The sequence below is a fragment of the Dermochelys coriacea genome, chromosome 6, assembly GCF_009764565.3.
Source record: "Dermochelys coriacea isolate rDerCor1 chromosome 6, rDerCor1.pri.v4, whole genome shotgun sequence".
NCBI classification, from domain to species: domain Eukaryota; kingdom Metazoa; phylum Chordata; order Testudines; family Dermochelyidae; genus Dermochelys; species Dermochelys coriacea.
The window spans coordinates 65775873-65791880 of record NC_050073.1 but is presented as its reverse complement, the minus strand read 5'-3'; the positions used below and the strand labels follow the sequence as shown (position 1 = coordinate 65791880).

General features: G+C 43.9%; 1 protein-coding gene across 15 annotated transcripts in view; it reads left to right on the top strand.

Moving 5' to 3' along the window:
- MGA (MAX dimerization protein MGA) overlaps nucleotides 1-13286 on the top strand; it is a 94247-nt gene extending 80961 nt beyond the window's left edge. For 14 of the 15 annotated variants that reach the window (XM_038405108.2, XM_043517630.1, XM_038405107.2 and 11 more), the window contains 4 exons: nucleotides 2527-2760; nucleotides 3245-3424; nucleotides 4790-4942; nucleotides 8629-13286. In XM_038405108.2, coding sequence (XP_038261036.1) covers nucleotides 2527-2760; nucleotides 3245-3424; nucleotides 4790-4942; nucleotides 8629-9938 — 1877 coding nt within the window. In that variant the 3' untranslated portion in view covers nucleotides 9939-13286. Of the gene's footprint in view, nucleotides 1-2526; nucleotides 2761-3244; nucleotides 3425-4789; nucleotides 4943-6012; nucleotides 6111-8628 lie in introns of all 15 variants that reach the window. The other variant, XR_006282366.1, reaches the window with a different exon arrangement.
- Nucleotides 13287-16008: the final 2722 nt, after the last annotated feature.

Genomic DNA, 16008 nt, shown 5'->3' with positions numbered 1-16008 from the left:
TCATCTGCAGCTTTGAGGACAGAACTCAGACCTGTCAATCACTGGCTCAGGGAAACAACCCTCCTGCTGAAGAGACCTGCTACTTTTATTTCACCTCCACGGGTAAAGGAAGTGTGGACATACCTTCCTGCTGCAGAGCTTTAGGATCTTAGTATCCAGTGTACTGGGGATATCCAGAGAGAAGAATATATCACTTCCTCCAGAAATAGAGTTTTGTCCAAAGAGCCTTTCTCCTATATCCTCAGCTGCAACACAGGGGCTTCAACTTTGGACATCAGTCTGCTGCTAATTCCTTTCATGACATCCTTTCAACCTTCCAAAGGCTCTGTCCATATACTATCGTCTGTCTACTGGTTTTTATGATAACAGCTGCATCAGCCAGATGGGATATGGAATTAGCACTGTCCTGAGAATACAAGTATTGCATATTCCATGCTGATAAATTGGTTCTCGGGATGATCCTGATATTCATCTAGGCATGTAAAGTCAACTTCATATTTCATAAGTTATGAGTGATAGGACTAAAGCCCTTCTGTCCCAAACCATTGTGCCTCATGGAAAAGCTGTGGCACATGGGATGTCCACCTAGCACACAAAATTTATCTAAACAAATGTAAAACAGTAAAGCAGTCAAGCTCAGTATTTGCACTCTATCTGTTGGGTGTAAGCAGGGAAGAGAGAGTGTTTGTTTTTCAGAATCTTACATGTCTAGGTGGATCAGGTGGCATACACTTGAGCCATATGAGGGAAAGAATTTGTCTTTTAGTGAACTCTGGTCACACTCGGTAAATGCAGTATATGCCTCTGGATGGAGACATACTGTTCTTAAGAAGAAATCTGCAAGACAGCCTCCTGGTCCTTTATAATATGCTTCAGAGCTGGCAGGTAAGCCTCCCCTGCTGCTGTAGTTGGAAGGATGGTATTGACTATATAGTACCTCTGTGATTTGGGAAACAGCCTGTGTACAGTTTTATATATAGTGTAGTTGTGGCTGTGTCGGTCTGCTCTGTGTGGCTCAAAAACTTAAAAGATATTACCTCACCCACTTTGTCTTTTCTGTGTATAGTTATATCAGTTTTGATCATGTATTAAGCTAAATTTCTAGGTAAATTCTCGCCGTACCTACACACTGTTGATAAAATCCCATTGTACAGTCTGTGGATCTTACTGCTCTGAGTAATATTAAAATTTATATGAGCTTACTCTAAAATTTTCCTTTCTTTGAATAGTAAGATCAACATATCTGAACAACTTTGGGTAAGATGAGGGATCCCCATTCATAGCTAAGTAAATAATGTTCTCATGCCTTGCTGTCAGTGTATTCATAGTTAAGGACAACACAGTTTTCACTGTAGCTGTGAAAGTTCTCAGCTGGCAACCTGTCCGTCAGGGAGGGACATATATCCCTGAGCCATTGGTTGTTAGGTCTGAGTTCTGTCTATCAAAGCTGCAGACAGGCTGAAGACCAATTTTAAGATCTAATGTTTCTCCTTGAAGAAAGGAAATTTTGGGTAAATGTTGATACATTTTCCTTTTTCTGTGGTGTGCTCTAGACCAGGGTGGGCAAACTTTTTGGCCTGAGGGGCCACATCAGCATTGTGAAACTGTATGGAGGGCTGGGTAGGGAAGGCTGTGCCTCCTCAAACAGTCTAGCCCCACCCCTTATCTGCCCCCTCCCACTTCCCGCCCCCTCCTGAGACCCCCACTCCAAACTGCCCCCCAGGACTTCACCCCCATCCAATCCCCCCATCCCCTGACTGCCCCGCCCCCTGTCTACACCTGCCCCCAAACAGGCCCCCCAGGACTCCAATGCCTATCCAACCCCCCTTGTTCCCTGACCACTTCCTTCCCACGCCCCCAAACCTCTGCCTCATCCAACCACTCCTGCTTCCTGACTGCCTCAACCCCTATTGACACCCCTGCCCCCTGGGACCCCACCCCCTATCCAACCCCCCCGTCCCCTGATGGCTCCAACCCCTATCAACCCCCACCTCCCCCGACAGCGCCCCAGGGACTCCCATGCCTATCCAACTGCTCCTTGTCCCCTGATTGCCCCCGGGACCCCCTGCCCCTTATCGGACCCCGCCCCGCCCCCTTACCATGTTGCTCAGAGCAGCAGAAGCTTGCAGCCACACTGCCCGCCCGGAGCCAGCCATGCCGCCGTGCTGCCCGACAGGAGCAGCGGGCCAGAACACTGGCGGTGCGGCGCGCTGAGGCTGTGGGGAAGGGGGGACAGCAAGGGAGGGGACGGGGGCTAGCCTTCCCAGCCGGGAGCTCAGGAGCTGGGCAGGACAGGACAGTCCTGCGGGCTGGATGTGGCCCACAGGCCGTAGTTTGCCCATCTCTGCTCAAGACTGTTCTTTGGAGATTGAAGGGGGTTTACTGCGCCCCCCTCCCCCCCCACCAAAAAAAATTGCATTGGGGCTAACCTGCTGGGTCTGCATGGTTCCATTCCGACTCTTAGTCCTGAAAGCAAATAGAATCTGAGGACATGTTGAGACTCTGTCTCTGTTAACCTTTCTATAGGTAAGACAGAAGAGGTGGTCCTGAAGAAGCTAGAATATATTTATGCCAAACAGAAAGCAGTAGAAGCACAAAAGAAAAGGAAACAAGTTGAGCCAGAGGAGCTTGTTGTGTCCACCAAGCCCAGCAGACAGCAAGAAGAATCCTCCACTTCCTCCAAAGAGTTGGAACAAATGATTGTGACAAATCGGCGGGGGAAGCCATTGATACTCGCCAGGAAAGGAGGCCAGGCCGCCGGTAGGCTGGGAAAGATATATGTTTGATCTAGTTGCAAAGGGAAAAATGTATCATTGGATATCTTGGTTGGGAAATAGCAGCCTGCTTTGTGTAGCCATCTTGCTATAAATTTATTAATTTAATACAAAGTAAAGGTGAAGTATTAAAACAAGAATGTTTGTGTATGTTATGTATATTGTATGCTCTAAGGTACAGTCTAAGAGAGTCTGGCAGTTTACAAAAATCACATTAACTTCTTCTGTGATTGTGGGGTCTGAGGTCTGCACATGAGGGAATTAAGATAATCTGAATTTGCCAGTTACTAGCCAATTGTAGCCAAGAAAATTGTCCAAATTGAGCAAAGTGGGCTGAGGACAGCAACATTGATACTCACCCAAAAGAGAACTGCTGTCCGCTAGTAAGTTTATATTGGTTAAGGCCTTTTGGCATGCAGTGTCAGAAATATCACTTACAGTGTATGATTTATATTTGTGTTTTTATACAGTCGAGACCACATCCTCTCCTATTACATTAACTACTGCCGGCCTAGTGATGACTCCACAAGGGCAAATGCTTACACTGAAGAGTCCCTTGATGCCAGGACAGGTAGCCACTGTTCCTTCTACACTCCTGCAAGCTGAGCTAAAGCCTCAAGTTGCCAGCAACACAGTGACGACACAGCCAGGTAAGGTCACATGATAGCAGGTTTATTGGAAGGTAAGAATTGGTATTGAATCTGTATCTCTGTTCATTTATGCACTTCAGTTTATAAAAATAACATTTTTTCCTGTAAGAAGGCGGGTGCTTTTGTCCTTTTATATCATTCTTTCTGTATTCTCACAACTTCACTGAGTGTGGTGGATTCTTACTGAAATATACGTGTTATATAAAACAGAGCTACAGTAACTCCTCACTTAACGTTGTAGTTATGTTCCTGAAAAATGCGACTTTAAGTGAAACGATGTTAAGCAAATCCAGTTTCCCCATAAGAATGAATGTAAATGGGGGGGATTAGGTTCCAGGGAAATTGTTTTTTTGCCATATAGTACAGTACTATAGTTGGGAGGTGCCCCCACCTTACCCCACACAGGAACAGCCCACTGGGACTGGACACAATGAGGCAGGCAAGGAGGCTGAAGGTGCTATAAGCTAGGAGAAGCACGTGCAGCAGCAGCGTCCCCTACTCTGCAAGCACCAGGGGCGGGGGGCTCAACTCTCGGCCTGCCCACTCCACCCCTTCCCCCAAGCCCCCACCCTTAACCTGCCTCTTCTTTGCCCCCCCTTCACTCTGCACATTGCGTCCTCACTCCTCCTCTGCCTCCTGCCCGTGGCAATCAGCTGACTTGTGGCATTCAGGAGGGAGTGGGGAGAAGCGAGGACCTGGTGCGCAGGCTCCCCCTCCCTCCCCTGCCTCCTGAACACTGCAAGCCAGCTGATTGCCATGGGCAGGAGGGAAGGGGAGCCTGCGCGCCGAGTCTTTGCTCCTTCCCCTTCCCTCCTGAATGCTGCGGGCTGGAGGAGGGGGAAGGCGCTGATCTGCGACATCTGCCAGCAGGCAGGAGGTGCTGGGGCGCGGGAGGGGGGGGCGCGCATAGGGGAGCTGCCAGCTGTGGACAAAGCAGACAGCCAAACTACATTATAACGAAGCATTGCACAACTTTAAATGGAGCATGTTCTGTAATTGAGCAGGGACATAAGATCAAAACAACGTTAAGCGAGAGAACGTTAAGTGGGGAGTTACTGTACTTGATTATACAACCAAAATCTTAACCAACTCAATTGAGCTGTTTATGGTTTTATCATCAGGTAAATAAAATCTGTTGTTGAATGTTAGTATTTCCAAATGAAAGAGAGGGGAAAAATATCTGAAATGTTGTGTAGAAGGGAGAGTATCGGGCTGATTTGTATTAGAAATAGAACAATCAGATAACCATTTCATAGACTGCTTTCAGATGGTAGTATAGTATCAGATACAGCATGGAGCTGTAGTGCTGTATTTTCTGTTTTTGAGCCAATATCTAAAAAAGAATTGCTCTTCTTCCCAAATAAGGTATTGCATCTGTGATGATTCAGCTACCAGGCTCAACAGTTCCTGTCCAAGTGAAAGGCATCCTCACTAACTCAGCCATTCCCATTACATTGTCAACCATTGCCAGTAACCCAGTGCCCCCCGCTGTAGGAACAGCTGCAGAACCTGCTTCAGGTAAGTTCTTCAGACATAAATCCTTATGTTTGTGGGTATTGAAAGCTATCTTAGCAAATATTTAGGTTCAGCTTTTCTTCAGGATAGCAAATAACATTGCATCTCACCTTCACAGTTTTGTAGCCCTCAGTAAAATTATGTGCAGGGGAAGAGGGGGCATTTATTTGACCTATTCAGCGGAACTTAAGGTTTGAGCCATCTTGGAACTCTCATGTCTGACACTATTAAAGCTGAAACATTTGACAGAAGTATTGTGCATGGGGTCTAGGCAGAGATAGTGGATGTTCATATTCGTAGACCTTCCTGTCATCCAGTGCATAGAATTCCAAGAGACAGCCACTCACCATCTTACTGGAGATACCCATATAATAGGGCATATGGAGCTAAGGAGGAAGGGAAAAGGTCAGTTTCAGATGTAGGGCTGGGGAAAATTTGACTGCTGTGTTTTGGAACTGTTTTGGAATCCAAAGCAGATGCTACAGTGTGTGAGTAAATAGGCAAAAAGAAAACGAGTACTTTTGGCACCTTAGAGCCTAGGTGCCTCCTTTTCTTTTTGTGAATACAGACTAACACAGCTGCTACTCTGAAACCTGAGTATATAGGATCCCTGAAATATGCAGTATCTTGCTGAGAGACATGCAGGAAACATAATTTTCAAGTGTACAGCAAATTATTGTGCAAATACAATAGTATTTCTTGATGGCAGTGAGCATTACATGGCTTTCACCAACCCACTTTAGAAAATTTCTCTTCACTGAAGAAGCTCTGGAAAAGGAGAGGCTGGTAAACTTAGCTTAGTGAATGATGGCAGTAATTCCACTATTAATTAGAATTAACTAATCATTATTCTAAAAAGTAATGTAGAAGTAGCACTTCTACACAGGCCAGCTCTGTGTAGTTATATCTAGTGAGGGTTCAGGGCAAACGAATAAACACTGCTTTTACTTCTGCTTCTGGAGAGCAAGAACAGCTAAGAGACACTCTGTGAAGATTTTCTGTCTTGTGTATCACCAGAAGAATTGTTTACTAAATTCCAATCAGTTTCGCTTGTGTCAATCCACTGAAAACAGGAGGAATTGCACACATGGCACTGAGAGACATAGCCTGAAGATACAGGGTTACACAGGTAACTGAGGGCTGAATTTTGTCTACAGAATTCTTACTACTGGTAGGTTTCAGAGTAGCATCCGTGTTCATCTGTGTCCGCAAAAAGAAAAGGAGTACTTATGGCACCTTAGAGACTTAACAAATTTATTTGAGCATAAGTTTTCATGAGCTACAGCTCACTTCATCGGATGCATGCAGTGGAAAATACAGTAGAGGGATTTTATATACACAGAGAACATGAAACAATGGGTGTTACCATACACACTGTAACAAGAGTGATCAGGTAAGGTGAGCTATTATCAGCAGGAGAAGGGTGGGGGGAGGAACAACCTTTTGAAGTGATAATCAAGGTGGACCGTTTCCAGCAGTTGACAAGAACATATGAGGAACAATGCATGTGTGTGGGGGGGAATAAACATGGGGAAATAGTTTTACTTTGTGTAATAACACATCCATTCCCAGTCTTTATTCAGGCCTAAGTTAATGGTGTCCAGTTTGCAAATTAATTCCAATTCAGCAGTCTCTCGTTGGAGTCTGTTTTTGAAGTTTTTTTTGTTGAAGAATTGCCACTTTTAGGTCTGTAATTGACTGACCAGAGAGATTGAAGTGTTCTCCGACTGGTTTTTGAATGTTATAATTCTTGACGTCTGATTTGTGTCCATTTATTCTTTTACATAGAGACTGTCCAGTTTGGCCAATGTACATGGCAGAGGGGCATTGTTGGCACATGATGGCATATATCACATTGGTAGATGTGCAGGTGAACGAGCCTCTGAGAGTATGGCTGATGTGATTAGGCCCTATGATGGCATCCCCTGAATAGATATGTGGACAGAGTTGGCAATGGGCTTTGTTGCAAGGATAGGTTCCTGGGTTAGTGGTTCTGTTGTGTGGTGTGTGGTTGCTGGTGAGTATTTGCTTCAGGTTGGGGGGCTGTCTGTACGCAAGGACTGGCCTGTCTACCAAGATCTGTGAGAGTGATGGGTCGTCCTTCAGGATAGGTTGTAGATCCTTGATGATGTGCTGGAGAGGTTTTAGTTGGGGGCTGAAGGTGATGGCTAGTGGCGTTCCGTTATTTTCTTTGTTGGGCCTGTCCCGTAGTAGGTAATTTTTGGATACTCTTCTGGCTCTGTCAGTCTGTTTCTTCACTTCAGCAGGTGGGTATTGTAGTTGTAAGAACGCTTGATAGAGACCTTGTAGGTGTTTGCCTCTGTCTGAGGGGTTGGAGCAAATGCGGTTGTATCGTAGAGCTTGGCTGTAGACAATGAATTGTGTGGTGTGGCCTGGATGAAAGCTGGAGGCATGTAGGTAAGTATAGCGGTCAGTAGGTTTCCGGTATAGGGTGGTGGTTATGTGACCATCGCTTATTAGCACTGTAGTGTCCAGGAAGTGGATCTCTTGTGTGGACTGGTCCAGGTTGAGGTTGGTGGTGGGATGGAAATTGTTGAAATCATGGTGGAATTCCTCAAGGGCTTCTTTTCTATGGGTCCAGATGATGAAGATGTCATCAATGTAGCGCAAGTAGAGTAAGGGCATTAGGGGACGAGAGCTGAGGAAGCATTGTTCTAAGTCAGCCATAAAAATGTTGGCATACTGTGCGGCCATGCGGGTACCCATAGCAGTGCTGCTGATTTGAAGATATACATTGTCCCCAGATGTGAAATAGTTATGGATGAGGACAAAGTTCAGCCCCCAGGTTAGCCGTGACATTATCGGGGATACTGTTCCTGACGGCTTGTAGTCCATCTTTGTGGGGAATGTTGGTGTAGAGGGCTTCTACATCCATAGTGGCTAGGATGGTGTTTTTAGGAAGATCACCGATGGATTGTAGTTTCTTCAGGAAGTCAGTGGTGTCTCGAAGATAGCTGAGAGTGCTGGTAGCATAGGGCCTGAGGAGGGAGTCTACATAGCCAGACGATCCTGCTGTCAGGGTGCCAATTCCTGAGATGTCAACTGCTGGAAATGGCCCATCTTGATTATCCCTACAAAAGGTGGTGGTGGTTTTTTTTTCTCTGCTACTGGTAATAGCTCACCTTACCTGATCACTCTCGTTACAGTGTGTATGGTAACATCAATTGTTTCATGTTCTCTGTGTATATAAAATCCCCCTACTGTATTTTCCACTGCATGCATCCGATGAAGTGAGCTGTAGCTCACGAAAGCTTATGCTCAAATAAATTTGTTAGTCTCTAAGGTGCCACAAGAACTCCTTTTCTTTTTACTATTGGTAGTCAACTGACAGATGGGAAAAGATTCTAAGATGAGTTTGCAAGGGTTGGCCTTAGTGGGGAAAACCTCTATCAAACATGCTCAACTGAAAAACAAAAATTCTGCTAGACAGACATCATGGGATTTCATATTATTTATACGACTCACTCTTCAGAGTGGATTGAATGTTAAGTTTGTAGGGGTAAAAAAAGAAAGTACAAACAGCTCAAGACACTCTATTTCAGCAGATGCTTTAAACTCCTTGTAAGGGTGGTTTTGTTGGGGGGCGAAGATGATGTGGGAGGGGGCAGATTGTCTTCAGCTTCAGTCACCAGTGATCCTGATGAGTTTTGCTTTGTTTGGTATTCCAGAGAGTGAAGATTCATTCATGATGCCAAAGATAGTTAATGTGACATCACTGGCTGCTGAAGGGGGTGTGAATTTAAACCTGAATAGAAACAAGAATTCTCATGTAACCCCAGGTGCTGGTGCCCAGACATCTGAGCCGTCCCTGAAAGCAGGACCTCATGAAAGTAGGCGGAATGAGGACATCCTTTCAGAAGACAAAAACAAGGCATCTCCTGGAGACAGCTGTGGAGATGGGAGAAGTGCCACGGGGCCCACACAAATTTTCCTTGAAAATAAAGACAGCAGCTTTCCACAGATTCGGAATGTACCCAGTGTGAAGGACTCCTCAGAGTCCTTTGCTAAAAAGTCTTGCATTGGAGAGTTTCTTGGAAGCCAGGGGAGGAGGAAAGAGACTGATCAGGGAGGGGAAAGGTTAAAGCCAAAGGATTCTCCATTCCGCAAGCTGCAGGTAAAAGATCTCAAAGACTCCAGGATAGAAATGGAACTGAGGAAGGTAGCCTCTGCAATAGAGGAAGCAGAACTAGACCCAAGTGAGTTACTGGGCAGCATTGAGGAGAATGATGACACTGATGAAACCCTCACTTCACTTCTCAATGAAATTGCCTTTCTCAATCAGCAGCTGAATGATGACACTTCTGGCATGTCAGAGCTGCCCAGTACCCTGAGCTCAGACTTTTCTCCAGAAGACTCCGAAACTCGGAGGGGAACTGCCAGTGAACTGACCACTGCAGCTGGAGCCTCCTTCCAGTTTGGTCACTTGGGTAGCAGTTTCAAGGGCCTTTCTGAAGTTCGAGAGAGTAGTGGCTCCATAAGCCCCCTCCTGCTTCACCTGGAAGATGACGACCTTACTGATGGTGAGAGGAACTCTGCAGAGCCTTCATCTCAAGCAGATATTCTGAAGATAGTGATAGGCTCTGAAATGAAGGACCCACTTGCCAACCTCTCAGTAACTGGTGGTGGAAGTGGTAAAACCTTAGATCCCCTGGCAGAGATCAATGTGTCTCCTCCAATCCTGCAGATGAAAACTAATCTAGAAGCTGGTAACACTGACACACGGTGGAGGCCTATGCCCAAACTAGCACCACTTGGGTTAAAAGTTGCAAATCTTCCTTTAGACTCAGAAGGGCAGAGTACCAAGGTGATGCCAGTATTGGCACCTGTAGTTGCAAAACTGGCACCCGTTGGTTTAAAAACTAAATTACCTGCAAGTGACCTGGAAGGACAGGACAGTAAAATAATGCCCACATTAGCGTCTGTGGTTACAAAATTGAACAGTATTGGGACCTTGCCTTCAAATTCTGCAGGCAAATAAATGCTTGGATTTTTTAGAGACCGAAAGGAAAATCTGGAACAATTTGGACTATGAAAGGAATTGGTATCTTGAGTTTTAACATCTTCCCTTGTCTCCAGACACTTGTTCCTGTATCCCTGTAAAAAAAATATGGTATCAGTGCACCCTTCTGACTGAGGGCAGGCCCCAAGCTGAGAAATCAATGCTATGAAACTTTAATTGTGCTAACATAAATTTTACCTCACTACTGTGTTCTGGATGTTCATCCCCCAGAAAGAAAGATGATGATGTATTACCATTGCTGGGCATATGGTATCCTTCCAACAGTGGGTCCTTCACAAAGAGTTTAGGAAACTAGAGGTCTGATGGACCCGGGCCACTGAGAGATTCATACCCTAACAGAGATGCAGTTGTTTCTGGATGAGGAGAAATCAGGAGTACTAGCGTTTGTACCAGCCAAATTAACTATCTATGCAGAAGCAGGGGTGTTCACATCTGCGGTTTGTGCACAGCCCACAAAATGTAATGAGCTTGTGTAGATGAGATTGGAGCAAGCTTGTTCAAACTGGTTGCCTTTGGTGGAGGAAAGGGAGATCGGGGATAGATTTCCCAGAATGCTAATGTCAAAAATTTCCATTCTTCAGTGAGTGAGAATTATCTTCTTGCTCAGACTCTCTCTGGTAGTTTCTGTCCACATCATTTTCATATGAAATCTTAAACTCCCATTTTAAGGTGAAGAAAGAAATTTTCATAGTGATGATTGCAACACCCCAGTGTTTGTTTTTTTTTTAGTTAGCTAATTTTAAAAAGAGAAAACCCTGCCATGTTCTTCCTTGAGCATGATGGGAATGAGACGGCATCCAGAACGAACAGATTCAGATTGGAGAAATCCATCTGAGAATCAGATTGCTAACTCCTTAAAAGCATCGCTGAGGTAGTTTGAGTGTCATTTGTCTCCATTCTCCTCTCCTTCCTTCCCTATTTCCTCCCTTCCTCATGGTTCTTGAAGACATATACATCTCAAAGACATTTAAAGGAAGTGACCCTTTCAGAATTATTAGGACATGAAAGTGTGTGCATGTGCATGCGTCCTTCCAAACTATCCATTTCTTTATGAATTCAGGAAAGGTACTCAGAGGTTCTCATTGCATTTACGCAAGATGTGTATAGCAAAAAAACAAAAAATGCTCATTACCAGGGAAATAGGGCAGTATTTGAATCACAAGATGTATTTTTTATTCTCTTCTGCCACCACTTATTCAATAAACTGTAGTTACTCTTCAATGTTAAGCTGTTGGAAGTGAAGGGCCTGCAGACTGTACAGATATTTATATTTTTGTACACAATTTTTGTTTTCTTAGCTTCCTTGAAGAATGAAATTTTCAGCCAAGAAGAGACTATTTGTTAATGTGTATAAATGATTTTTTCCTATCTAATTTGTAAATAGGAATTATGGTGGACGTCAGGGGCTTCTTAGGTGCTCCTCAAAAGTGAAAATCACTGCTGTGAAAATTGTGTAGAATCTAGGAAACGGTGCATTTTGCCTTTCTTGCATAATTGTATTTAGGAATGTAATCCCTGCTCTTAATGCCTCAGCAGCAGAAACTGGGATTCCACATGCCCCCAGTGATCCGATCCACCCCACTCCCTCCATCCCGCCGTGACGCACTATTGTGGGAGATTTCATCTTTCCCAGCGCCAAGGCTGTGCCTGTGTCTGACATTCACATGCACGTGCTGTAAGTGATGTTCTTCCACTCTTCAGAAGCAGCGTCAAACTACATTTAGTGCAAAAGTGTGCCCTATACAGTAAGCGGCAGCTTCTGGACCTGTGTCTAGAATGGCTGTCACTGGATATGTATATCTTGTGTTGTTTCCTTTTCTTTGTTACAATTTCCTATTGGGCTTCAGAGCAAAGAAAGGGTTCTTAAGCTGGGTATGCATAAATTTGCTCCAGACACGGTGTAATGGAGGTATCTTCACCTTGGGATTCTACAATGCATGTTTGAAAACAGTTGTACAGGTGTGTATCACTTCTACTGCCTTTGCATATTTTACAGTTTAACCTCAGTTTGTATCATAAATGCTAATCTCCTTCTGCACTAAAGGGTTGAAGAAGAGGATATGGGTTAGTATGAGAGCCATGCAAAGCCTTACAGATATCATTCAATGCCTTATAAAGGGGAACTAGCCTATAAATACATGTTTACACCTACTCCTTAGAGATTAAAGGCTAGATCCGAACCTCATTTACACCAGTATAAATCTGGAGTAACTATATTGATCTCAGTTGAGTTACACCAGATTTACACTGATGTACCTGAGAGGTTGGCCCTGGGTATTTTAAATTGGCTGAGGTGCTTGTCATTATGCCCAAGACAGTTTGATTTGCCATTAAATTCAACTCCTTGCTGTGTGAAACAGCCATCAGTCTTGCGCTGACAGTGCCACACACACAAAAAAGCCGCTAAATTTCCTCTCTGGCCCCTATCGCTTCTTGATCCAAAATGGCTGCTGTTCACTTTAGTGTTAAAATTAAGTGTGCATTAATCCATGTCTGTACAGTAAGAAAAATATGCCTTTCACATTTCATAGGACACAGATAGCATTAAAGTCATTCAAACACACTTTTTTTAAAATAACCCTTCTGCCTTGAGGGGCAAGGTGATGGAAAATGCCTAGATACATATTTACTGTTTGGCAGTGGGCAGTCAGGAATGCCTGCTGTAACAAAAGCATATTGTTGAAATAAAAGCTGACCTGCCTGATGCCAGAAAACTATCAGTAAGTCAGCCAAGAACAGACCCCAAAGTCAAAAGAACCAATAGGCACACAGCCAAGAAAGATGTTGACAGGTTCTTCCAAGCAACACAGCCCCTTGAAAAGCTCATTAGCCTTTGCTTTTCCTAACCCTCACATCCCATCTTTGCATTTCACTATCATTTTGAATGTCGAATCCCCTCCCACCCACAGCCCCCAAATCAACTGGTTGGGAACAAACCTTTTGGAAATTATGCACACTATTTTTAAGAGACAATAATGCAAGAATGTGTTACTTTGGTAGTGAGTGGGTTTTGGAATCAGAAGAACAATAGAAACCCCTGCAAGAGCACATTCTCACTAGACCAAGAATCCTGGAAATTTTGTTTGGTTTTTTAGACATGTCTGTAAATAGACAAATGTTTTTAAGAATATAATGCAATGTCAGATTTAGCTTTTTTCCTTTTATATATTAAAATATATCTTTCCCTCTTTTCAGCTTTTGAAAAATTGATATTTTTGTAGAAATCTAACAGTATGGGACTGTTCAATGACTGTATGTGAGAGAGAGGAAATGTAAAACTAAAATAAACCAATCAAGTTCAACCAGGAACTGGCTTTGGAAGCTTTTATTATTGGGAGGGAAAATGGGATGAATAATAAAGTATTAATTGTCTTGGTGGTGGCATGTGGAATTGCACAACCAAGCAAAGCTAGAAATATTTAGTCTTTAAATATAGTTCACGCTCTGTATTTATTTATTTTATGTGTATTGCGCTAACACCTAAGAGCGCCAGTCATGGATCAGGTGCTGTACAAACACAGAACAAAAAGATAGTCCTTCTCCCAAAGAGCTTAATTTTCATCTCTCTGCTTCTCCAATAAATCAAAAACAAATATCAACTTCTCATATAACAGAGGGGATTGTTTTTGTTAATGGAAAGTCTTAAAGATTTGATCAGACAGTTTCCAAGGAGGCTTTGCTTCTCTACTGCTGTGTTTTACTGCAGTGGTACAGATATTGATGTATACATTTGAGCATTTTTTTCCAACTGCATAAAAAAATATTAAAAACAAATGGTTTGGGGTGAGAGATTAGAGCAAGAATATAGGCAGGGGGAACGATGATGCTCTTTTTTTAGGGTTTGTTTTCAGTTGTTTTGACTGTTTTGTCTTGCTGGCATGGACAGATGCATTAATGGCTGGCTTGTCCATTGCAGCAGTAAACCATTGAAAATAATAGTCTCTCCTCAGCCAAGCGTGCCTAAATTTTATGGGATTTAAGTGCAGCAAAAGCAGCATTTCAGAAGCCCAAAGACTACTACATTTATATATGCAAGTTAAAAACACACGCTACTTATAAAACACAAGAAAATGAAAAAACTGGAAAGATGTATCTTATTTTTCTCTTCTTTCTGTCCTATCAATTTCTACTATTATTTGTTCCTTGTTATCTCAGTGCTCTTTTCTGTCTCATCTGTTGTTCTCTTGCTTTCCTTTTCTCTCCTGTTCTTATGCTCCTTTCTCACCTCAGCCTCAAGTTCAACCCTTCTTTTCCTTGCCATTTACTTGCACTCTTGCAGTATGCTGGAGTCTGTCTGCTGGTTCATTTTGTCTGTCCATAGCCCTGTAGCTTTCCATATTTACTTCCAGCCCCGAGCATCCTGCAGATCAGGGCATTTTGAATCACAATGTCCCACACTTGTATGGACTTCAGAAACATCATGTATAAATGAAGCTGCATTTGGCTGTGCTAACTTTGTCATTCTAATGAGCTATACTGCAGTGTCCTTTAGGGCTCAGAGAGGAACCCTTCTGGAGCAACAGCACCCATCTTAAACGAGCCCTGTAGAGAAAACTCCAGATTTTTGCTTTCCGGTTCATGCAGGATCAGTATGGATTGAAGGTTGTGTTTAAGGGATCTTTGGCAGGTGGCCCTTGTTAAACTAAGGCTATATACCCTGCTGCCATCTTTTTGGGTGGGAGTGAAGAAGTCCAGAAAGCAGCTCCCAAGCCCTATCTAACAAGCTTCATGTTTTTATTCCTGGTCTCATCTGAGCTACTGTAATGGAAGCAGGGAAACTGGTGTTTCTTCCTCAGGGTCAATTCATGATGAGTGCTTTCAGCCCGGAAGGATTTTTCCCTTGAGACCCAAAGAGCCTATAAAACCCCAGACTCTAGCAAGAAATGCTAATTTAATATTAGGTACAACAGCTCATATCCTTGCCAAAGGTTGACACAATTACTGGAAGAGATTTGAATATCACCAGTCATTTTACCAAGGCTGTGACCATGTAAATGGAAAAACTATGGCGTGAAAAGAAAAGAACTGGGTGAAAAGAAAAGAGAGCCCAGTTTGACTGTAGAGTAGGATGAAAATAAATTATTCAGCAATCCACTAGAATTCATTATTTGTTACCCAGAAGTTAGTTTCACAATTTTCACACATCTCAAACCCTTAACTGGAGGAAGTAAATTTCTGGGCCTAAAAAGTCCCATGGAGCTACTGTCCCAAAGTATGGGAAGATCAGTCTTCATGTCCTATATTATTTACTAGAACTGGTTGCAAAAATGTTTTTCCTTGCAAAGAAAAATTCTTTGAATTGTTTGGGTTTTCTTAGGAAAAAGAAATTTTTAAATGGCTGCTTTTTCTTTTCCTTGCAAAACTTTCTGCTATGTTGACACAGCTCTTTTCTATCAGAAAGCATGGTGATGGCAAACTTCAATGTTCAGGGCTTGACCTTCTTTCAATTGCTGGATTGGCAGTAGGCAGCATTCCTGTGATGAGCTGTTCTACTCAGGATACTACCTCTGGCACTTCCTTCTGCAGTCTTCCCTTTAGTTAAAGCAAAGCAATAGTGGTGTGAAAGAATAATCCTCGTTCCTCTCCCCAACTCATCGACTGACATGCATCTCCCATGGACCAAGAGCAATTCCCCATTAGGACTTGGGATGTCTGTCCTGTGACACTTGCTTAGAACCAGTGATGAGCTGCCAAAATCTTAACAGCAGGTTCCCTCCTCACCCCATGAGGGGGTCGTTGCCTACCCCTGCCCCCCGGGACTCCTGCCTCCATCCAACCCCCCTGTGTTCCTTGACACCCCCCCCCGCCCAGGACCCTGTCCCATCGACCCCTGTCCCCTGACTGCCCCAAGAATCAGGAAGGAGTGTCTCGTGGTCCACCATAGTGGGTGCCCACCCCACCCCTAAGAGCCAGAGGCACCTGCCGGGGGTCAAGGTGGGGAGTCCCGGAGGTGCTTACCTGGGGCAGGAAGCATCCGGCAGGTCCCTCTGGCTCCTAGGGGCGGGGGACGGAGCTGAGGGGGTACAAG